General features: G+C 35.6%; 1 protein-coding gene across 1 annotated transcript in view; it reads left to right on the plus strand.

Moving 5' to 3' along the window:
• Positions 1–24669, plus strand: part of C2CD5 (C2 calcium dependent domain containing 5) — a 105070-nt gene that overhangs the window by 20305 nt on the left and 60096 nt on the right. Inside the window, exons 6-8 of the mRNA XM_042781783.1 lie at positions 8319–8517; positions 13558–13682; positions 19488–19573. Of these exons, the coding sequence (XP_042637717.1) occupies positions 8319–8517; positions 13558–13682; positions 19488–19573 (410 nt within the window). The remainder of the gene's footprint in view (positions 1–8318; positions 8518–13557; positions 13683–19487; positions 19574–24669) is intronic.

Raw genomic sequence — 24669 nt, forward strand, 5'->3', positions numbered from 1 at the left:
TGAATTATACCCTCCAGCAAGGCAGGACTCAAGATACATTCCACCTGTGTTGCCCCAACAGAATTAACCTAAATCCCATCACAGAGTCGATTGCCAGTCATTATAGGGAATGACTACTACCAGCTGCCCAGCCAAGTTGATACCTGACCTTAACTACCACATCACCCCAAACAGGCATGGATAATGGAATTTACAAAACATCACAGAATGGAGGACAGTGGCTAGAAGGGCCACATCAAGCAATTCACTGCAATCATTATATAGTGCGTTTAGTTGTCTTAATGGTGGATTTTACCTTAAAGTCTGTTTTATCAGAGATTAAAATTGCCACTCTTGCTTTTTTTTGGTTACTGTTTACTTGATATATGTATTTTTATCCTTTGATTTTTAACTTATTTATATCTTTGTGTATCAAGTGTGTCTTTTTAATGCAACATATCGATGAGTCATGCCTTTTTATCCATTTTGCCATTCTCTGTCTCTTAACTGGTGCATTTAAACCATTTATATTCAGTGTGGTTATTGATAGGTATGAATTTACTGCGTTCATTTTGTTATTTTTTTTTTGTGGTGATTTTGATGGTTTTCTTGTTCTACTTGTATTTGTGTGCTCAGTTCTTTTTGTTTGTGGATTTTCTTTTAATTTCTTTCATTGTTGTTGATTTTTGTTTACTGAATCTTTCTTATTTTTTGCTTTTTTCTTTGTTAAATAGGTTTGTTGACTCTCCTTGTTGATACCCTGACATTTATCTTTATCTTCCTAAGTTTAAAATAGTCTTTTATTTTTTGATATTGCTTTAACTTCCTCTCCATATGGAAGTTCTATAACTATGTATTTATATCTCTTTTTTGCTTTGAAGTTATAATTATGTACAGACTGACCTCTCTGTTTCTATTTCCAGTCTTGTAGCTTCATTTTATTTTTGAGATTCATTATCAGAATTGGTGTCTGATTAATGTTTTATGTATCTTAATCTCAGGTTATTGTCTGATGTTGTTGATTCTCTGCGAAAGAACTCCCTTTAATAGTTCTTATAAGGTTGGTCTGGATTTCAGAAATTCCCTTAATTTCTGTTTCTCTGGTAATATCCTAATTTCATCATTGTATTTGACAGACAGTTTTGCTAGATGTATAAATTTTGATTGGCAGTTTTGTTTTGTTTTTTTTTTTTAGGATTTAATATATGTCATCCCATTACTTTCTTGCCTATATGATTTCTGTCGAGAAATCAGAGCTTACTTAGTCTTATTGGTTCTCCTTGACAGGTAAATTTTTGTTTTTTTCTGAGCTGCTCTCAAGATTTTTTTTCTTTGTCTTTCTTTGGTTTTAGAAAGTTTCATTGTAATGTGTTTTGGTGATTTTCTTTGGGGATCTCTCCTGTATGGGGTCTCTTGAGTTTCTTGGATTGATGTGTTTTCATCTTTCATGATATTAGAATAGTTTTCTGCTAGCAAATCTTCAAAAATTCTTTTTTTTTTTTTTTAAATCTTCTTCTGTTCTAGAATTCTGGTCACACATACATTATTCCTCTTGATAGTGTCCCACAGAACTTAGGCTTTCTTCATTCTTTTTTTCTATTTGTTCTGTAAACAAATTAGTGTTTAGGGATTTGTCCTCTATTTCACTGATTCTGTCTTCCCATGCTTCAGTTCTACTGCTGTGTCCTTTCATTGAGTTATCCATTTCTGAAATTTTATTGTTAACCTTCTATATTTTTAGTTGCTGTTTTTAAACTGTTTCTAATTGTCTTTTTTGTCATTTTGTTCTTGTGTTGTTTTCCCACATTATTCTAGGGTTTTGTCTGTGCAGTTTAGCAGGCTAGAAGTCTGAGTTCAAAGTGCCAGCTCTTGGGGCTGGATGAAAGCCCCTCAACCTTGGGCTTCAGTTCTGCCTCTTGCTCCTAGCGCACTGAAGCTGGAGGTGTCTTTAGCTCAGGCAGCTGCTAGCTGCTGAGGCTGACAAACCCAAGGTCAACAAGTAAAATGGCATAGTCCTAAGGTTATCAAGCAATACGGCAGGCCACTCATTCAAGTCCATTAACAGTCCCCAGATAGGCAGACAACATGGCAGGCCATTGAGATGAAGACTTAGCTGCATGCAGGATCCAAATGTGCCAAAAAGCTCAGAGACCTTTCTCAAAGCTGTCTTCTTACACACTGGAAGCAGACCATATCCCTAAGGCAGCTACTCAGCTGCTCCACCATGGAGGTGATTACTAGTCTCATCATAGGGAATAACTACATCCAGCTGCCCGCCACTCAAAACCAGGCCCAGCCGAGTTGATATACAAATTAACTACCACAATGTCTTAAATTCCTTATGGGTAGTTCTGTTCCCATTTCCTCCTCAGGAAAGTTTTCTGACCTTTTATTTTAGTCACTTGCTTGAGCCAGCTAGTTGTGCTTCCTTACATGATTTGATAATGTCGTGTTATTTTGTTAAGTATATGTTTGTTTACTTTGTCCTGATTTGTTTTGTTTTTATATATCCAAGTGGGTAAGGCAGGCATGCTACACTGGTTCCTAGTCTGGCAGCACAGGGACACTCACCATCTGTCCCTGGGTGGATGGGGTAGCAAATGGCAGTGTGAATATGGGTTTCTGTTTGCTGGTTTTGCAGGGTGGCTGAGGACAGGATGGCAGGCATTGTCTGCCATCTATTGTTGGTCCAGAGTTAACAGTAGTGTGCCATGTCACTTGCCCAGTGAGCTGGGTGGCAGGTGTATTACTTGAGGCAGCTGATTGAGGGAGGCAGTAATGAGTATCCCTCCATTTGCTGGGTTGGTGGGCAGGAATAGGCAACGTGCATGCAGATGCAGAGATATGCATGGTTCCTCTGCTGGTCTGGATGTTGGTGTCTGGGTGTGTATAGCAGTAGTTCCCAGTCTGCTGCTCACTGGGTTGATGGGCAGGGTGGATGGTAGGCTCTGGAGGCATGAGAGTACACTTTCCACATATCCTGGTTGGGGGTGGTGATGTGTGGGCCTGTGGGAGCACAATAGGTGGGGGGATTGCAAGGCAAGAGGTGGGAGGTGGGCAGGTGAGTGCACAGGAGTATACAGTGTACTCAGTTTGCCCAGTCTGGGTGTTGGGAGGCAGGCTGGTGATCATGTCAGAGCATGCATTCGCCACTGCTTGCCATCTTGGATAGTGGGTGGATTGAGGGACTGGGAGGTTGGGCAAATGAGCATGCAGGAGCATGGATGCTGTTGTTGTTGTTGTTATTTGCCGTCGAGTTGGCCCTGACTCATAGCGACCCCTCTTTGGGTTTCCGAGGCAGTATCACTATGGAAGTAGGATTGCCCAACCTTCCTTCCGAGGAGTGGCTGGTGGATTTGAACCGCCAGCCTTCTGGTTAGCAGTCAAGTGCCTTAGGCTCTCATGTCAGAGCATGCATTCGCCACTGCTTGCCATCTTGGATAGTGGGTGGATTGAGGGAGTGAGAGGTTGGGCAAACGAGCATGCAGGAGCGTGGATGCTACCACTTGTCATTTGAGGGGGTGGGTGTTGTGCTCACAGTCATGCAGGAGGGCACAGTCACCACTTCTCACTAGGTGGTTGGGGTTGTGTAAAGCAGGTGGGCAGATGATCATGCTGGAGCTGTTCACCAAATTGAGGGTGGATGGGGTACAGGTGGGTGAGCAAAATTGCCACTCCTTATTGGAGGTGTGGGAGTTGAGTGGGTGACTACTTGGGAGTGCAGATGCTGCTGCTTTCCAGTTGGCAGGGCGGTTGGTGTGTGGGTGAGCATGCAGGAGGGTGCGGTTGTCACCACTTGCTGTGATAGGGGTATTGGGAAGCTACACTGTGGGTGGCAATGGTTGAGTGGGTGCTGGGTGGGTGGGTACACCGGAGTGTGCAGTGTCCATTGTTTGTTGAGTTGAGAAAGTGGGTGTCTGAGTGAGCAGGAGGATGTACACTGCCACTCACCAACTCTGGGGGTTGAGAGGCCAGCAGGCAAGCATGTGGGAGCATGGATGCCACCACTTGCTGGGTCAGGGATGTAGATAGGTGGGTGGTGAGCATGTGAGAACTACCATTATTCATCAGATAGGAGGAGTGAGAGACAGGCAGGTAAGCATGTGACTCTCTCCCCTCTTGTACTTACTAGAGAGGCTGGAGCTCTCACCTAACCTTCTTTTATTCCCCTGTGATTTTGTACTCTCTGTGTGCACTTTTCTCCTTCACTAAAGATTAGATGACTCAGTCTGTTTCGCTGTCTCTAAATGGACTTCCCCGTGGTTCCCTGGTTACAAATCTATACTACTTCCCCCTCAGGGGCATCCTGTTGCTGGCTATGTCTTGCTGCCCTTGGTGTTTCTTTCCAGGATTGTTTGCATTTACTCTCTGCCAACAGCTGTGCTTTCTTTGAGGTTTCTTTCCTGAATTCCTTACTCTGGGTCATTGTTCTATGTGATTCCAAAATGGGCACCTCACTCACACCATCATTCTACGAGTCTGTGTTTTCCTTTCACTCTTGTTTCTCCTTTCAGTCCTTGCTCAATCTGTTTCTTCAACTCCAGTTCGTGTTCTATGATCTGAATATATATATTTTTTAATAGGTGCTTTTACTTAATTCCTCTGGTATTTGGTATTTGTTGTTGGGGTAGTCTTATGCATGTATCTATGGTTCCATATCAAATAGTGTTTCTTTGCTATTCATAAGGTTTTCCCTGGCCAATTATTTGAGAAGTGGATGGCCTCTTCCTGCTTCCTAGTCTGTCTCAGTCTGTAAGGTGTGATGATACCCGTGCACCATGTGCATCTGCTGGGTTAGAAACAGCAGTGGCTCAGCCTCAAAACTCATATCAACACATCACCACGGTAGGACAAACCGACAGACAAGCTTGCCTCCCTGTTGGAAACCTCTCGTATCACCCTTACCTGGGTCCCTGCGGCTGACTAATTATGACAAATTATGGAAAACATTGAGAAGAATGGGAATTCCCGAGCACTTGATTGTACTCATGAGGAACCTGTACCTTGACCAGGAGGCTGTTGTTCCAATGGAACAAGGGGACACTGCATGGTTTAAAATCAGGAAGGGAGTGCGTCAGGGTTGTATCCTTTCTCCATACTTATTCAATCTATATGCTGAGCAAATAATCCGAGAAGCTGGACTATATGAAGAAAAACGTGGCATCAGTGTTGGAGGAAGAATCATTAACAACCTGAGATATGCAGACAATACAACTTTGCTTGCTGAAAGTGAGGATGACTTGAGGCACTTACTGATGAAGGTTGAAGAATACAGTCTACAGTATGGATTGCATCTCAATATAAAGAAAACAAAAATCCTCACAACTGGACCAATGAACCGCATTACAATAAATGGAGAGAAGATTGAGGTTGTCAAAGAATTCACATTGCTTGGTTCTACAATTGATGCCAATGGAAGCAGCAGTCAGGACATTAGACGACGTGTAGCATTGGGAAAGTCAACCACGAAGGAACTGTTTCAAGTGCTGAGGAGCAAGGATGTCTCCTTGAGGACTAAGGTGTGCCTGACACAAGCCATGATATTTCCAATTGCCTCGTATGCATGTGAGAGCTGGACAATGAATAAGGAAGACCGAAAAAGAGTTGATGCTTTTGAGTTGTGGTGCTGGTGAAGAATGCTGAAAGTACCATGGACTGCTAAAAGAACTAATAGATCTGTCCTGGAGGACGTGCACCCGAAATGCTCCTTGGAAGCAAGAATGGCCAGACTTCGTCTCACCTATTTTGGTCATGTTGTAAGAAGGGACCATTCCCTGGAGGAGGATGTCATGCTTGGTAGGGTGGAGGGTTGATGAAAGAGGGGGAGGCCTTCAATGAGATGGATTGACATAGTGGCTGCGATGATGAGCTTAAGTATAACAGGGATTGTGGGGCTGGCGTGGGATCGGGCAGTGTTTCGTTCTGCTGTGCATGGGGTCGCTATGAGTCGGAAACGACTCGATGGCACTCAACAACAACAACATCATGGCTCCATATTGACCAGAACCAGTAAATACTGTGTTTTAAAAGGAGCCTTCTGATCATAGCATTATTCTGTCCTGGGTAGGCAGCAGTTGTTTCCCCCAATACTCTCCTTTTTACCTCTTCACTTCCTTTTGACATGCTGCCTTACATTTCACAAATAAGGTTCTGAATTCTGACTCATTCCCTGTCCTCGCCTCATCCTGGTAAACACACATGTATTGTCATCCTGTAACAAGAGGAAATCTGCATCAGAAGCTTGTAGTCCCTTTCTAACCAGGTAGTAAAAGGAAATTGTGCTCATAAAACGGCAGAGTGGAAAGAATTCTGAGCCAGCAGGTAGGAAATCTGGGCTTTCTTTCTTTTAACATTTATTTGTCATCAGATCTTAGGCATATCACCTGTTGTTGTTGTTGTTAAGTTCCGACTCATAGCAACCCCATGCACAGCAGAACGAAACACTGCCCAATCCCGCGCCAGCCCCACAATCCCTGCTATACTTGAGCCCATCATCGCAGCCACCGTATCAATCCATCTCCTTGAAGGACCTCCCCCTCTTTCGTCGACCCTCCACCCTACCAAGCATGACATCCTTCTCCAGGGAATGGTCCCTTCTGACAACATGACCAAAATAGGTGAGACGAAGTCTGGCCATTCTTGCTTCCAAGGCATATCACCTAGCCCTCTCATGCTTAAAGCACAAATGTTGCCTTTTCTCAGTTCTTCCTTGAAAATTTGTGGCTCCCTCTACCTCCCCTTTCCTAGCTGCTCTTTCATTACTTTTCCTTGAAAAGTTTTTTTTTTACTTAAATTTTATATTTATAGGTGTGCACACACACATATGCAAACCAAGTAAATGAATGGGAATATGTTTATATTTAATAAATATGTATTGTAGTCTATATTTAATTATATTTGTTTACTTATAAATAAAGGAGCTCTGGTGGTGCAATAGTTAAGTGCATGGCTGCCAGCTGGCAACTTGGTGGTTTGAACTCACCCAGAAGCTATGGAGAAAGATCTGGCAATCTGCTTCTGTAAAGACTGCCGTCTTGAAACCTATGGGGCAGTTCTGCTCTGTCACATTGGGTCTCTTTGAGTTAAAAATCTACTCAGTGACACCTAGCAACAGCAATAAATAAATACCTATTGATAATTAATAAATGTGTAATACATATACACATGTAATAAACATACATTATACTTATGTTTGTGGTATTATATATATATTTGTTTTCTTTATTGTCTGTTTCTCTCACTAGTATATAAACTCCATTAAGTTTGGAACTTTATCTTTTTTATTCTCTTAATTTTTCAAAAATAAATAGATATTCTTTTTAGAGCAGTTTTAGCTTTACAGAGTAATTGTGCAGAAATCCTGTCTCACCTCCACCTTGTTTCTCCTATTATGAATATCTTGCATTTGCATGGGATATTTGTTTAATCGATGAGCCAGTATTGATACATTATTATTAACTGAAGTCCATATTTTACATTAGGATTCACTCTTCATGTTGTATAGAACTTTATCTTTTTTGTTCATCTCTAATTTCTCTAGCCCACCATAAACACCAAAAATTACTTGGTAATTGTGTATGTTTTGGTTACTTTGTGCTCTTCTAACAGAAAATACCACAAATGGAATGGCTTTAACAAATAGCAGTGTATTGTCTTACAATTTAGGAGGCTAGAAGTCTGAGTTCAGAGTGCCAGGTCTAGGGGCTGGGTGAAACCCCTCAGTCTTGGGCTTCAGCTCTGCCTCTTGCTCCTGGCCCACTGAAGCTAGAGGCGTCTCTTCACTTAGGCAGCTGCTGGCTGTTGAGGCTATGTAAAGATAAGATAGATAAAACAGGACAGTACTGATGTTACCAAACTTACATGGCAGGGCATTGATTCAAGTCCCATCAACAGTCCCAAGATCAGCAGACAACAGGCTGCTGAACAATGACTCAGCTACATGTAAGTAAGCCAAATGCTGGAGACCTTCCTCAAAGTTGCTTCCCACAACCCTAAAGTGGCTACTCAGTTGCGCCAGTGGATTTCACCAGGGAGTTAATTACCAATCTCACCATGAGGAATAACTACATCTACCTGCCCCGCCACTCAGAACCAGGCCCAGCCAAGTTGACACATAACCTTAACTACCACAGTATGAATGAGTGAATCTTAATTGCCACAGGTATAAAATGTAGCTAATAGTGTCTTACTTCCCTGAAAAGTAGGAAGCTGGACTACATAATCTTATAGGATCCCTTCATGTTCTAAAACTCTGTGATTTCATTTTGACCTATTAGCATCACATCCAGCTTTGTAGCAATAAGAGCACAATGAGGTGTGTTTGGTTTTTTTTTTGGTAGGTGAACTGCAGAGGAAGATTGGCCTGAAAGTACTTGAAATGAGAGGAAATGCAGTTGTTGGGTACTTACAGTGTTTTGATCTGGAGGGCGAGTCTGGGTTAGTGGTACGAGCCATAGGAACAGCCTGTACTCTGGATAAACTAAGTAGCCCAGCAGCATTTCTTCCTGCATGCAATTCCCCATCCAAAGAAATGAAGGAGTAAGTATGAATCAATGAATTGTTCTTATGGAGGGAGCTTTTTATTTCTTAACTGTACATGTTCATTTGATTTGAAGCATTTCAGTAGGGTTGTCTAACATGCGTTTTTTTTTTCCTATCTAGTTTTTCTTATCATAGAAGATTGCCAAAATGTGAAGGTTAAAAACATTTAGGCATTTCTAATATATTTGCAATTTCTTAATATGAAAACACAATTAAGTAATGTAAAATTAAACTTATTCCAGATCTTTAAACATTGTATATCTAAAGCATAAAGTGAATATTTATGTATTATTTGGGACTTTACTTATTCCCTGAGGAATGCATAAAACCCTCTATGATAGCATATTAAGCTTATTATTAGCAACATAGTATAGAAAGTAGGAAAGGGTAACTTGTGCAGAGGTCTGAGCCTCAGATGTCTACAGGAGCTCTGCAGTTTATATAAAGACAAAAGTTGGTTGTAATTGAGTAGGGACTGTTGAGGACTGTCTAAAGCAGATCTTGGCAAATTTTTCTGTAAAGGGTCAGATGGTAAATATTTTTGGCAAGAGTCTTTTTCAGCTACTCAGCTCTGCCATTATAGTGTGAATGTAGCCGTAGATAATTTATAAATAAATACATGTGGCTATGTTCCAGTAAAATTTCATTTCCAAAAAAAAAAAAAAAAAAAAAGAAAGGTGTTTGCTGGCCCCAGTCCAAAGGAATTTGACTTACATTTTAAAAAATTATTTGTCATCCAGCAAAACACATGTATTGACTGGATTTGGCCTATGTGCTATTATTTGTGCCTAGGCTAGAGATTCCCAGTAGTGGACGTATGTCAACAGATGTTTGAGACAGGATTTTTGTTGTCATAATGATGTGGGGTACTTTTAGTTTGAGAGGGTGAGATGCTTTCTTACACAGAAGGGGATAATTCTGCACAATGAAGACTGTTCCACACAAAATACTAATAATTCTTTTATTGAGGGTGACTGATCTAGAGATTGTTTTAGATAAGGAATATGCAGACTTGTTCTGTAATGGTTAATAATTTAGACTTCAGTGACACAGTTAGTTACTCTGCAGTTGCAGCGTGAAAGCAGCTGTAGACATCATGTAAATGAGTGAATGTGGCTGTGGTTCCAATAGAACTATATTTATAAAAACAGATGAAGGACTGGATTTAGCCTGTGGTCTGTAGTATGCTGACCCTTTTTTATAGATAGATCATCAGGTAGTTACAATTCTTGAGTCAGAAAACCTAAAATGTTTCCAAGTTCAGCAGTAGTTACAGGAGATTGAGCAGAAGGCAATTACAATGCTTTCAGGAGACTCCTCTTTATCTTAAGCTTATTCTGTTAGTCTTTTCCTTCCTGTTGGGCTTTAATCATTTGGATTAAGTTTTAGTCCCAAGAGGGAGCACAATATTACATATATTACCTTATTTTACTTGAAAATACATTGACTAGTGAAAAAAATTGTTTAAAATAATTCTCCTGAGGAATGAATTTGCTTTATATCCATTTAAAATATGTATTAAAGAGATATAAACTGCCTGCTGCTACTGGTCAAGTCAGATTGCAGGTGTACCTTTCTGAGGGTCTTGTTTTTTCTCTTAGTTAATTTAAGTGAAGACCTGAGTCCTTCTCCTGCCACCCTCTAGCTTTACCTGCACTGACTGAACAGTCTGGCTTTTGTGGTTGTAACGTCTGAAGGTCTCTTCTTTTCACTCAGTTACTTAGTGGAAAGAGAAAGCTAGATTACCTGTTTTTATCTTAGAATGAGATACACATAGCAGGGGAATACATGTTTGCATGCATTCTGGAAGAGTTATATTACTGTAAATCTTCTGGGATTGTGTTAAGTTTTTTCCCCTTCTAATTTTGTTGTGGGAGCTCTGGTAGCATAATGGCTAAGACACTTGCCTGCTAACCAGACGGCTGGCGGTTCAAACCCACCAGCCACTCCTCGGAAGGAAGGTTGGGCAATCCTACTTCCGTAGTGATACTGCCTCGGAAACCAAGGAGGGGTCGCTATGAGTCGGGTTTGACTTGATGGCACATAACAGCAACAACAAATTTTGTTGTAGCCATTTTGCCTTAAATTGTCAAACATTTACACCATGGAGAATTTAAGTTGCTTCATTAAGATTTTCTGAAAGTTACTACCTAAGTCATGTTATATTAAAAAAAATCTCAGTACTTGATATTTTATTTCAACTGACTTTTTTTTTTTTTTGATAATCAATTTGGGCACTGCTTTAAAACTTAAGTTATGATTCAGCTGAGTATAATTATTCTGATACTTAAATTATCTCATAACATTGTTGATTCTAGACAGCAATTTGATGAAAGATAGTTTGGATAATGTTACTATCTGGGTGGATTTAGTATTAGAAATACCACAGAGGTCTTTCTATAAGGGGACCTTTCATACAAGACACTGCATAGAATTAGAGCCCTAAGGATAAATAATGATGATGCTCCAGTGTATTTAGATTTTAATTTGATGTCATAATTAGAACATTTTACAATGTTCATTTTATTTTATAGTGTGTTCTACTCCAGAAGTTCGGTTTTTACTGTTAGATGTTTAGTGTAATACACAATATAAATCCCTTAGTATTTACAAGTTGAACAGTCTTGATGGTACAAAATGCTTTTAAATATGATTTATTGCTTCTCTACTTAAAAAGTACTTTCTAAGAGACATTGGGAGCTCTGTGGCATAGTGCCTAAGGCATTTGACTGCTAACCAGAGGTTTGGTGGTTCAAACCAACCAGCTACTCCTCGGAAGGAAAACTGGGCAATCTACCTCCATAGAGATACTGCCTCAGAAACCCAAGGAAGGGTCGTTATGAGTTGAATCGACTCAACGGCAGTGAGTTTTTTATATTTTTAAAGAGACGTTATCCATAATTTCTCTTCTTTATGACACTAATTCTTAGATTTTTTTATAGTCGGTTGGTCACTTTAATACAAAACAAAATAAAAATCCCTTAGTTGTTCGCTTAAAAATAAGACCACGATAAGGTGCTTGATTTTTATCAGTTATACTGAACATATTTTAAATTCATACTATAGCAAAAGCTGTAATGTAAAATTTTCAGAAAATAGTCTGTAGACTTCATGAAAGACCATTATGGGCAATTAATGATAAAGCTCATGTTTGAACCTTGACAAATTGTGTTTGGTGGGAATGTTCACTGGGCAGTCAATAGTATATCAGTGGAAAAGAAGGAAAAAAAAGATCAGAAAAAAGTAGAGCTATTGGCTTGTTTTAATTTGATAAAATTGTTTTTTAGAGTGTATTCACATGATTCTTTTTCCTCCATTGTGCATATGTGAGAAAAGCATTTCCCAGTGAAATAATTGCTAATATAAATCTAGGATACTTATGTATGTAATATACCTTTTCCATCCATTTTTTCTAGATAATTTTAAATGTTAGATAGGACTATATATACCTGTGTATCTGATTTATGTAGCTATACACACACAGATGTGGTCTATTGCAAGATATATAAGTTAGTATCTTACAAAATTTTAATTCAGAATGTAGTTTAATTCTATATGAGAGGTAGACAAAATCATTTAATTAGCTTATTAGTGTATTTTTTTCATTCCTTTTCTGCATGATAGTCAAGTATTTTCATGTTCTTTTAAAATGAACTGTCCCAGGAATATTCATATTTTTGTTTCTACAAAATATATAAAGCCAAGTTATCTGTTGAGCAATTAGATACAATTTTCTAAGTATGAGAGAATATTTAGTGTGATAACAATTCTTACTTGAACTTTCTAATCCATCTTTTTTTGCTCAGGAATGGCTTTTTGTTCAGTATTATCAGTGAGACACCAGGAAATGCTAAGAAATGTATTAAAGTAAATCAGTAAAGCTCGACATTAATTATCATGGAAAGATAACTGTTCTAGATATCATAGGTAAAGACTCTACAACTTAGATTTACTGGAAGACTTTAGAATGAATAAGCTTAAAACATTAAAAAAAAAAAATGGACATAACCAGTTAAAGGGAAGAGAAAGAAGATACAAAATTTAGAATTAGGTGGTGCTGAAAAAGAAAAAAATACTTTGTAAGTTCATGCAAGAACACCTGAAAGTTGGACATGACAACATCCTGTCTGAAAATAATAAAATTCATGTTATATCATGATTCATATCCAGCATATTAATACATTTTTAAAAGCAGTGCCTCCTTGCTTGTTTTGCTTCAAGTATGACCTGGTTTTAAGCTATATAACTTGATGTGCTGAAACACTGGAATGAACTTTTCTGCTTATTTCCATTCAGTTCACTGTGCATTTCTCTTTGTACTGTCATTTTTCATATTCTTAAGCACTTCTAGGAGCTCTGGTGGTGCCTAAGGCATTTGACTGCTAACCAGAAGGCTGGTGGTTCAAGCCCACCAGCCACTCCTCAGAAGGAAGGTTGGGCAATCTACTTCTGTAGAAATACCACCTTAGAAACCCAAGGAGGGGTTGCTATGAGTCAGACCCGATTTGACAGCAGTGAGTTTGGTTTTTGGTTTTGGAAGCACTTCTGTTTTCAGGTTAGAGATAGGAACAGTTCTCTTAGTTAAAGTATCTTGATAGAAAAGTTTTTATCAGGAATTACTCACGTCTCAGTTTCAAAGGAAATGAGAACTTTATATTTGACTTTCTACTTTCATGGTTGTTTTCCTCACATAAATATTATAAAGTAAGCCCAATGGTAATAAAAATAAGATTATAAAGCAACTTAAAATCCAAACCTTAGGTTTTTTTCTTTTCTAATCCCACTGACTGTTCTGCTTTCTATTTTTCTTATCCATAGTTATACTTTATTAATCTCATTTTTTAAAATATAATTATCCTAACAAATTAACATTTAGGTATTCTTTTTAAAAATTTCAACTTGTTGTTTTGCATGCTAGGGATTAAAAAATAAACTCTTTGCCCTAACTAAAGCTCCTTAAAATTATTTTAACATAACTTTGCTATCTGTTGTATGTATTGTTTTCTTTTCTTCCACTTTGACCACAAATTCCCTCAGGTCTCCGCTGGTTCATCCTCCAAGCCATGGATGCCGCTCGACTCACAACAGCCCAATTCACACTGCTTCTGGCTCACGACTTACTCAGAACTTCTCTGTGTCTGTTCCCACTCTCATCTATACTGGTATGAGACTGCTTAGACTCCAGAGCTGGGGAGAGGCAGGCCATGGGCAAAGTGGCTGCAGAGGGCAGCCAGGCAGGTAGTGCAGGCAGATACTACAAGTCTTTGCTTCCTCCTTTTCTCACTCAAAGTCCAGCTGCAGTGAAGATCTCCTGTATTTAGCTACCACAGAGGCTCTAACTGTATGGCACTGAAAGTATTCTGACTTCCAAAATCTCTTCCATGGATCCTTTAACAGCCCTATTTTATATTGTGTGCTGTTTGTTATATGTGAACTGTGAGTTTCTAGGAGAATCTTCCAGTATGTATTTTTCACTTATTTCTGCATTTGCTTAGAAATAAATTTGATGATTGGATACTAGATTAAACAGCTGCCAATTTGCTTGTTTTCACAAAACCTGCTACAGTAGGGACTGTTTTATTCTTTGGAAGAGAACTATTGGAAAACAGGTAAGCAATTATTCTGCATAAAATGCGATGTTTCTGTGTAGCTACATTCATCTTCCTCTCTACTTTGTTTTTAGCTGTGGCACTCTTGATGCTATAGGATAAGGAAACATTTTTTTTTTTTTTCCTTTGAAGATCTGTGGGTGTGTAAATATAAAAACAGTTAATGAATATTTACACATACCATTTGTAGTCATTTTTTCTTTTGTAACTTGAAGTTTATTTGAAAATATTTTCAGTCATATATTTATTCTTTTTATTTCTCTTTTTAATATTTTTTTATCCCTTTAGTCTATCATTTCATGCTTTTTTGCTTTTTACATGGCTTATTAACTGTTTCAGTGCAGAAGATACTTATCTGGAGAATAATGAATGGTTAAACAGCATTTGGTTGTCTTTGGCCTCATTCCCAGCTTCACACTTAAGAAATGACTGCTGGCCCTGCCCCAGACTTTCCTGGTGTTTGGATCATGCTGCCATCTGTCAAGCCCTTTGGCACATGATTACTTAATATTTCTCCACCTTCTTCTGGCAGGATTCCCTTCAATGAAGATCCCAATCCTAATACTCACTCATCAGGACCCTCAACCCCTCTGAAAAACCAAACTTATTCCTTTTCACCTTCCAAGTCCTACAGTCGACAGTCCTCTTCTTCTGACACAGATTTGAGTTTGACACCCAAAACTGGTAAGGCGCTTCCACCCACCTTTTTTTTTTTTCCTTATTTTTTTCAAATTTGTTTCTGTTTCTTATTAGCTTTTCATCCTAACCTTTCTTCCTGTTTTTGACATTTAAGTTAAAAGATAATGTAAATACTGATCATTTTCATTTACTACAACTAAAATACAAAAATTTTATATAGTTCAGAAATGATATTATTCTGAGATCTACATATCAAGTCCAAAATTTATTTTTGTGTGTAGACATTTTTCATCTCATGCACAAATTAAGAGGAATTACTATTTTAAAGCATTTGAATACAAAGTAACACTCATAACTTGCAATGAAATTCCTCATGGAGTATAAGCATTTTGAATTCATTAGTTCTGCCTACTTCTGAATATAATTCTAAGATTTTATTGTGAAAAAAAAATGTTACCAGCAACTGAAATGGTTATATGGTAGATACATATATCTATTATTAGCTTTTTGTTATTTAAAATACTTGTTTTTGCTAATCGTACTCTGTAAGTTAGAAAATAGTATTTCTAGTTTTACTTATTCTTGAATATTTTTCAATTTATAAAGTTTATTGTTTTTTTTCTCTTTTTGTATTTTGATGAATAACCACTGTGGGTTTTTATGAATATATTTTATGTTTAAAAAATTGATAAATTTTTTTTTAATTTACAAGTTAATACTTTGTAGTTTTTTTAAATTATATTTTTATTTGGCAATTTTCCTACCAGATTGTCTTTTTGCATTAGTTGTTTATTTGTCTTATTTTTAATTTATAATCTTTAATAACCTATTTTTGTGGATAGAAATGAAATTTATAAAATGACCCCAGAATGTTTTTAAAAAATGATGAGAAATCTAATTCTGAAACCAGTGATACTCCTAAATTAATGCCCAAACTCACTGCCATTGAGTTGATTCAAACTTATAATAATGACCCTTTAGAACACAGTAGAATTGCACCATAAGGTTACCAAGTCTGTAAATTTTTACGGAAGGAGACTGCCTCCTCTTTTTTCTGCCAGCGGATTAGAACCACTATTTTGGTTAGTAGCCAGATGCCTTAACCACTGTATTGCCAGAGCTCCTTTAAGTAAAGAAAGGGTATTTTATGAATAATAGCTAAAATAATTTGATATTTGATAATAGGGTGCTTTGGAATATGGTACTTAACTATATTATACCATAACTTGAACCATTGAAATTATAGTGAAGTCTCCTCCCCTCATATAGAGAATGAGACTCAGCCTTAAAATTTATGACAATCAACAAATTTAAAAAAAAGACTTAGAATAGCACGTGAAGAATAGATTATTGGAAAAATGGGTTAAGGCTTTGATCCACTGATTAAGTTCTGGGTCACTTTTCAGTACTCTATTATTTCATTTCCATACTACAGATATATTTAGAAAATATTTGTGTGATTTTTCTTTTTTTTGTTTTAGTTTACCCAAAAGTCCAAGCCTAAAGAAGATTGCCAAAGTAGTACATTAATTGAACCAAATTTTTCTTTCCTTAACTTTCTAGTAGGTAATCAGTTGTATTATCAGTGAAAACTTTTTTGCATCTTCTAGTTTCTCAAATTTTAGTTTTTAAAAATTCATTTATAGATGTGGTGTTATTCTTACATATTTCTACATTTATAAGCTGCCTCTAAGTGAGATAGTTTATTTTTCCTACAGTTGTTCACTGCCTGAAGAGCATATTTATTGAATATTTGTAATTTTTAGTCCCTTGATTTTATCATGAGTCTCTAAAGTAACTTTGAATAGTTATAATGAACATTCCTATTTCTTGTGAAGATTAAAATGTCTAAATTGTGATTGTTCTCAAATTTCGGAAGCTGTAATTCAGCATGTATTATTCTCTTCCTTTTCATTTACCTATATGCAATATCAGTCTCTTGAGAAGTAGTGGGAATAGATAAGCTGATGATGATTGATTTATTAAAAGAAAACTGGCAACCAAAAACACAATAAAGGCTGTAAAGCTTAGGCTGAGAAAGTTCTTCTGTCTTTTTGTAATTACCACCTGTTTTTCTGGTAGGTCTCATTTTATATTTAATTTCATTTATTGATTTCTTTCTGTAGATTTTAATTTTTTCACATTATATGAGGCTTTATTTTCATACTTCTTTCCAAGAACTCAACTAGTAGGAATGGAATTTCAGAATGCTACTGTTAAGCATTGAATTGACACCTGACTCAAGATAATTTTTTGCTGTTTAATTATGCTTTTAACCACATGTAGAGTTTGTGATCCAGGGGATTTTGCCCCTCAGTGCACTCATATCTCTGTAAATGTGAACAGAGCTTTGATCAGGTCTATTAAAACATTTAGAAGAAAACGAAAATTATTAAAATACATCTCTTAAGCTGGTCAGAAAGAATTTAATTTCATTTATTTAAGATTAATAAAGACAGATGTCTTCCTAATGTGGTAGTACATGTTTTTATTCAATTAAAATACCCTTAAATGAGATCTTTTACTTGGCAGCATTTGAAGTACTATACATTACCACTTTAGATAAATGTTTTTAACCTTATAAAATGTCAGGCAAAAAAGTCAGGTAATTTAAATATTTTGAGGAAGTCAGTCAAAAGTAATTTGGAATGGCATAAAGTCCTAAATTGATGATTTTAAATTTTGTAATGATTGCAAAATTTGTAAAAGTTTTGTTAAGTTTTAACCTATGCCTTTTTTGTTTTTTTACATTATGTTAGATAGGATGGTTTTACCTAGTGACTTTTTATATGCTAGTGTAATTTGCATATACATGTGAAAATTTATTTTTATAGTTATGTTTTGCTTCATCATTGCTTTCCTTAATCTGCATTTTCTGATCATCTTCTGAATCTGCACCTTTTCTCTGCTACTTTCCTCCACAGCACCTTACCCACAGGGGCCTAGGAGTTACCTGTGGCCCACCTCCCCCCCTCTCTCTTGTGGTTCCCTTCATCTTAAAAAGTCCTGTCTCCTCCTCTCGGAATCTAGCCTTACCCCTCATCATTCTAGCCTTGTCAGCCCAGTTCTGAGGAAAAGTGTTTCTTTCAGTGAAGAGCTGTTCCTGGCTGCTTCTGGTAGGACCAAATTATATCAGCTTTCTAATTCCTGTATTTTAAATCATCTTAGAAAATTAGTACATTATTTTATACTATAAAGAATTTTTGAATATTTTACACAGTATGTACTTCTTTGATTTTTCTTACTGGCAGACCAAGTTAACCAATTAGAATTATCATGAAGACATATTGATGATTATTTGAGGGATAATTTGTCTAATTATGAATATTCTGCTAACATTATTTTGTATATTGAAAAAATTATATGTCTAAGGACATAGATCTAGTTATTTCCAATAACTATTAGATTATCATTACTAAAGTTTCTGTTTCAGTGCTTTACTTTCATTCCCTTTACACTAACTCCATTCACATTGAACCTGTACCATCATGTTGCTAAACCATATGATTACATTAATCAGTTATTCTGTTTGAATCAGTTTAAGTCTTACTTTGATGATATTCTTTCATTATTTCATTTTTTCTATCCATTGTCTGTATTAAGAAATTATTCTGGTAAATGTTATGATATTTAATTTATCTCTACAAATTTACATTTTATTTTGTGGCTTTCAAATGCTTCATATAAAGATCTTAGTTTTATTTCTTTGTTTAGTATTGTATAGTCTCTTAAAAATCATGTTTAGATTATTATACAAAAACATTTTTTTTAAAAAAAGAACAGAATGAGACTATACACATGCTAACCTTTGTTTCCTTATCCAAGAACAGCTAAAAATGTAAAATTAAATTATTATTTTTTTAAATCATTATAGTGAATCTGACTTTATATCTTTAGTTTTGAAAAGAGTGGGATTGAACCTTTAACTCTAGTCTATAAAGCCTGGCTTCTCCCTTGTCTCCTGCTTTCTATAATCCTTTGACCATAGTTGGTCTAATGGTACTATCAAAAGAATGAAATAAGGTAGGAAAAGAAATTTTAAGCTTTAAAAAATACATCTAAGAGCTTGAGAGATACAATTCTTTCATCCATAGCTATGTACATTTGTGATGTGTCTATTACATGTCTTGATTTTTAGTGTTTGAAAATTTTTGTTATTTTTGACTATGAATATTAATACTGTTTTGTCATGATTCTGTGTTCAGAGATAGGAAGTTGTCAGAAAATAAACTTGTCTATTTTTAAATTGACCAAAAATCATGTTCTTTAGACAATTATGGGATATTTTAATGAGTACAATTAATGCTTTTCTTCTCTGTATTTACTTTTACATAAACATTTAATATTTCTCTTATTTCTTTTAGTATTTTAAATTATTAGCATAGTAAATAATTATAATTGTCTTGATTATTTTGTATTAGTAGACTAATTTTTAAAAATGGAATATATGCAAAAATTAATCACCTTAGCATATTTTTCATTTAATTTTAATACAAATGAAGTCTAAAACTAGTTTTGCTCAGTAGGATACCCTTTAACATCTTGCTTCTAAAGAAAACTTTCTGAATTACAGTCAACTGTGCTTTAGTTGCCAATTCAAATGCTTTAAATGTTTGGGTTGTTTTAACATGTTTTGACTCATTATAAAGATGAATACAACTAAACTTTTGTTTTTATAGTTGTTTCTTTGGTTGTTATTTATCTACTGATGTTCTGTAGGAATGGGAAGTGGTAGTGCTGGAAAAGAAGGGGGGCCATTTAAAGGTCTTTTAAGACAACAGACTCAGTCAGCATTGGAGCAAAGGGTAAGATTTTCCTGACATTCTTTATTCTTACACTGTTAATACAACTATTATCTTATGCTCTGATGTACTTATATCAATTCTTTTTATAAACTGTTTTCAGTCACATATCTATAACATTGCAGTTTTGAAGTCTACAATGTGTTTATGTTGTCAAAATAGTTTATGAAGAATTACTTTTGATTTGCAATAATTCTGTAACTATTTTTTTTGTTTTGTCCTCCAACAGTTTTTTTATTAGAAATATTCTACTTGGAATGTTGAAGTCATTTCTGCTTTTACATAAAAGTTATAGAAAAGAGAATAGATATTTTTGCAGGAAAAATTATTCCAGTTGTGTTTTATTACATTAAAAATCATTCTTTAGTATATTAATGGTTCTTTATTGAGATTATTTCTATCACTAACCAATCTCTTAGGAGTAAGAATAGTTCAGATATTGTATTTTTATAGATTTACATAAATGTTATTCAGTATGCTAATATGTGTATTTTAAGTATTATAAATTTAATGATTAGTTAAATTTGTGGAGTGGGAAAATTAATAGTTACAGTTTTTGGATGATTTTTCTCTTCATTTTTTTTTTTTTTTGTATAAACTTCATTGCTAAGGGAGGATCGCCTCATAGGTTCTGTAGAAGGCGGGTATGTTTCTGAACATGTGTGAGAGCCTGTTTCTTGCATTGAAAGCTTTTTTTAATTTTAATCTTGATCATTTAAGTTTAAGCTTTTAACAAATGTTGCCAGCTTTTTTCTTTTCATATTGCAATGTTTCTTTTTTGTTTTTTAATTTATAGCACTGTGAGGCTCATGTTGCTTAAATAATACAGTGCATGATTTTTTATGTCCTTGTCAGTTATTTTAAGACATAGTTCCAAAGCTTTCATTATGTCTGATTGTAAGCTGTAAGCATTTATAGAGTTTTATCTTTAACATGTTCCATTTTACACTAGCATTAAAAAAAAAGGTGAAAAACCCCATTATAGCAAACACCTATAACAAGATGTATTTTATAAAACAAAGGTGTTTCTTTTCTATAGATTGGCTCTTGAGAGATAGTGTTTTTCAGATCCTATTACTGTAAGCAGTGGAACAATTATTTTTGTTCTAGACTTTCTTTCATTGTGCTGTAAGTATCTGTACCTACACTTGCCTTTTAGACAAGGCTACAGAGAGCAGAGCTGAACTAAGAGGAGTGATAAGACATTAGCTGTACCCAGATCTTTGCTTTACCTATCAAGCTGCAGTTCCCTTTCAGCTGCCTCACACCTTGCAGGCACCTGAAACCAAATACAGAGAAAAGACCAAAAGCATGGAGGAGGAAGGAGGTCAGAGTGAAGGTGTGTGCAGCTACTTCATTTTTTCAGGCCAGAGTGCTATGTCTCCTCTCCCCTCCCGTTTTTCCTTTCTCTCCAGAGGGATTGCCATTCTTTTTCCTTGCCAGTGCTTCACCCTAAGTATATGATTTCTTGTAATCCAATTACTCTTCCACAGTTCACGCCAACAGAAAAACTTGGGTTGCCATGGAGTTTGATGTAATGGGATTTTGCTTATATGTGGAGCTTGTGACTTGACTGACTGTACCACAGACTTTTACAATCATTTACTGTAAAGCAAAAAAAAAAAAACTATCAATGAAAATTGTTTAGGATTTCATTTGGATAAAGTTCATGTGTCCAGGTTTGCCTTTAAACATTCTTTAAATTTTGGGCACATTAACACATTGGCATCTTAATATATTCATTGTTAGATAATCTACATGGAATTAAGACCAAAGTATGGAAAACTATAGTTTACATTTATATCTTTGTGAAAACTCAACTGGTGGTATATCTGTACTATCTAACTTCATAGTAGCAGTTACTTGAGATTATGGGACTGCTTCTTTTCATGTACATTGGCAATAGATAATATTATCTTTTTAAATGCTTTCCCATTCACCTGTGGCTGCTATTAGTATGGCTTTTGTTTTTGGGGAAACATGAAACCCAGGTATATGAAGAATTTTCCCCATACATGTTTAGATATATACCTTGACTCATATTAGATCATGTCATTGTTACAGATCCATGTATACAACTTTTATATATATATTATTTTAATGTTCAATTTTATCCCATGCTAAAATTACTTAGAACAAATTGTACAGCTTATTTTTTCCTGAGAAAAGAGAAACTTTTTATTCAACACCTTTTATTTAAAGAGTTATTCAGGTAGCAGTTATCAAAAATAAAAGTAAATTTTCTTTCACAAAAGCATTAAAAATTTGGTTTGATCTTGATAATAGATGAGAAATAGAGATAAAAGTTTTATTTGGATTGAGGGCTTACCTATGAACTATTTGATGTAAAGCAAATAGATATATTTTTCAGTAAGACTTTTTCACCTTTAAGAAAAGTTACTTTTTCTTTTTTCCTCACAATCTTTATTTTATTTTTGGTGAAATATACACAGTAAAACCATTCTACAGTTTAAGAAGTTATGTTTTAGAGTTTTGGATGTGTATTTCTCCGTGAGTAAAGAAACTTGTTTAACTTAGTTTAAACAAGTATTTCCCAAAAATATTTTACCATGGTACCCTCCTTTTAAAATAGCTGTTAATGAGGAACACACTATAGGAAGCATTGGTATAAAGCAAGTTCTTTTGGTAAATTAAGATTTTCTTAGACGTGGAGGTAACATTATAGGATTACACAGTAGGGTTCCAACATGGAGTTTTATATCTAGAAGGTTTACTCTTGTTTACTGTAGTGTCTTGAGATAATAAAAAGAGGATTTAATTTCTTAATGAAATTAACTATTTAAATGTCTCCTAAGAAAAAGCCTATTTAAATCTGTTATATACTTCCTTTGTGTTCTAATGACTTTTCACCCAGCCTGTCTTTGAACACATGCTATTAAGTATTTTTATCCTCTTTGTACTTGGTTTATGTCAAAGAACCAGCATGTAAAGATACTTAAATTATGGCTTTCCAGAGAACAAATCTTCTATAGTTATTAAAAGTAGAATCTAGATAGTGAAAGTAATTTGTGCTTGAATAGATTTTTAAGAAATTGTAGTTTTCAGTGAAACCTATAAATTTATTGGGTATAATCAATAGAAAGTAGATTAAAACCAACTTTTTTTTAAACTTAGTCTTTTAACCAGAAATGACAAGGAAAAAAAAAGCAGGTTTGTCACTCAGAAAAGAGTGAAAGGATAAAAGGTCCTCCTTCCATTTTCTTACTGAAATATGAACGTAATAGAATTTCTGTTTTAGGATTGTGGGAAAGATTATAAAACATAGTTTTAAAATACTTTGCATAGGGCCTAGCACATGTAAGAAATTACATGTGCGAACATGTAAGAACAGGTAGTAGTGAGTTGCTGGTGGTGGTGGTGACAGGTACTTAGCAGTTAGCTGTAGATACCGGCAGTTGGGCTAGTAGAGAATTGTCTGGAGATGTGGTTAAGTAACAGTGAGGTTTTATTTACTGTAGTTAAATTTTGTGTTATAAAGTGAATTGGTGTGCTGGTTAGATGGACTGGGAAGCTGGAGCATGTAGAATAGAGGCTTAGTCTGCCAAGTGGGCCTTTGCCTCTTTGGGCAGCTCCAGTGTCATTCCTCCACTTGTTGTGTTATGTCCAGTTCTAGTATGATGCTTTCCCTCTTGTTTGTGTACCCCATCACTCCATATTTGGGGAGAAAAACAAAAGAATCTAGAATTGAGAAATCATTTAGATTTTTTCATGTTGTTGTTGTTGTTATGTGCCATCAAGTGGGACCCGACTCATAGCGACCCCTTCTTGTGTTGCCAAGGCAGTATCACTACAGAAGTAGATTGCCCAACCTTCCTTCCGAGGAGTGACTGGTGGGTTTGAACCGCCAGCCTTCTGGTTAGCAGTCAAGTGCCTTAGGCACTGTGCTACCAGAGTTCCTTTGTTTTTTTTCATACCCATGTTAAATCTGAAATGCATATATTTTCTAATATGTGAATATATCTAATTTATTTTCTAGTTTCAGAAGGAAGTAATATACTCCATTTAGATTACTGAAATTTTATTTTCAGTATCTTTTGCTTAAATATTTAAAAGATTTAAGTGTAATGATTAAATGTAAATTGCTTTTTTCTCCCCTGTGGGGCTATTACATATTTCAGATATTTTGAGGAAATTAAAAAAATTTAGTGTACTTAAAAAAAATCCTAAAGCCCTAACTTCAATTAGGAAAAATACTCAAATATCTAATAACATAAGCTTTCCTACACATTTCTCATGTAAGACATATTTTTAATGTTCAGATAGAATTATGGATAAGTTTGACTTAACAATTTATAATACATTTAAGTGGCACCTTCCCTACCCCTTACCATATGGGTCAAACCTAACCACTGACTGGTTCCTTACCCTTTTCTTAAATAGCCTGTGAATTTTGCACTCTTAGCAATTTAATTTAAATTCTTGGTAATTCTTACTAAATTTACTGCTGAACATACATTTAGTACTTTACCTTCCTGAGTTACTGAGGAATGGGAACTGTTTGCCTTTGTACTAAATGATTTCCGTGGCTAAGATTTGTGAATTATGCCTTACGAGTTTGTATTCTCTGTGCTCTTAGGCAGTCAGTCAATAATCTTGCTGCTGTTGATATGCCTGCTTCTAGTAGTTTTCTGTCTCTCTCTCTCCCAGCTTTTATTTGCTGCATTTAATTCACCATGGTCCAGAAAATCAGATAATCATAGATACTAGACTTAAATGTTTTCAAAACTGTATATATGTATGCATATGTATATTATCATAGTATGAATATATGAGAATCGCTTATGAATGAAGTGCATGAGCTTTGGTATTTAGTATTGTAACAGTTCTTTTGATTGTTGAGAGTCCTGTTTTGCTTATTTTCCAGTGCTCAGTTAAGTTCTAAATAGCTGAGGGCACTGGTAAGTGACTTTTTAAATGAGAAGTTGTACTAATCTTGTAGTCAGATATTAAGTTGCTCTACTTACATTCCATTTGTATAATGTGAGACACCACTCCATTTGGGCAACCACAGGCGCTCCTCTTTCTTCTCGGATGCTATTTCAATTAATTTCCTGACTGTTTTCTCGTTACTCTCTTGC

This window comes from Orycteropus afer, unplaced genomic scaffold, assembly GCF_000298275.1.
Source record: "Orycteropus afer afer isolate SDZICR_OR568_19922 unplaced genomic scaffold, OryAfe1.0 scaffold00171, whole genome shotgun sequence".
Classification (NCBI taxonomy): Eukaryota; Metazoa; Chordata; class Mammalia; order Tubulidentata; family Orycteropodidae; genus Orycteropus; species Orycteropus afer.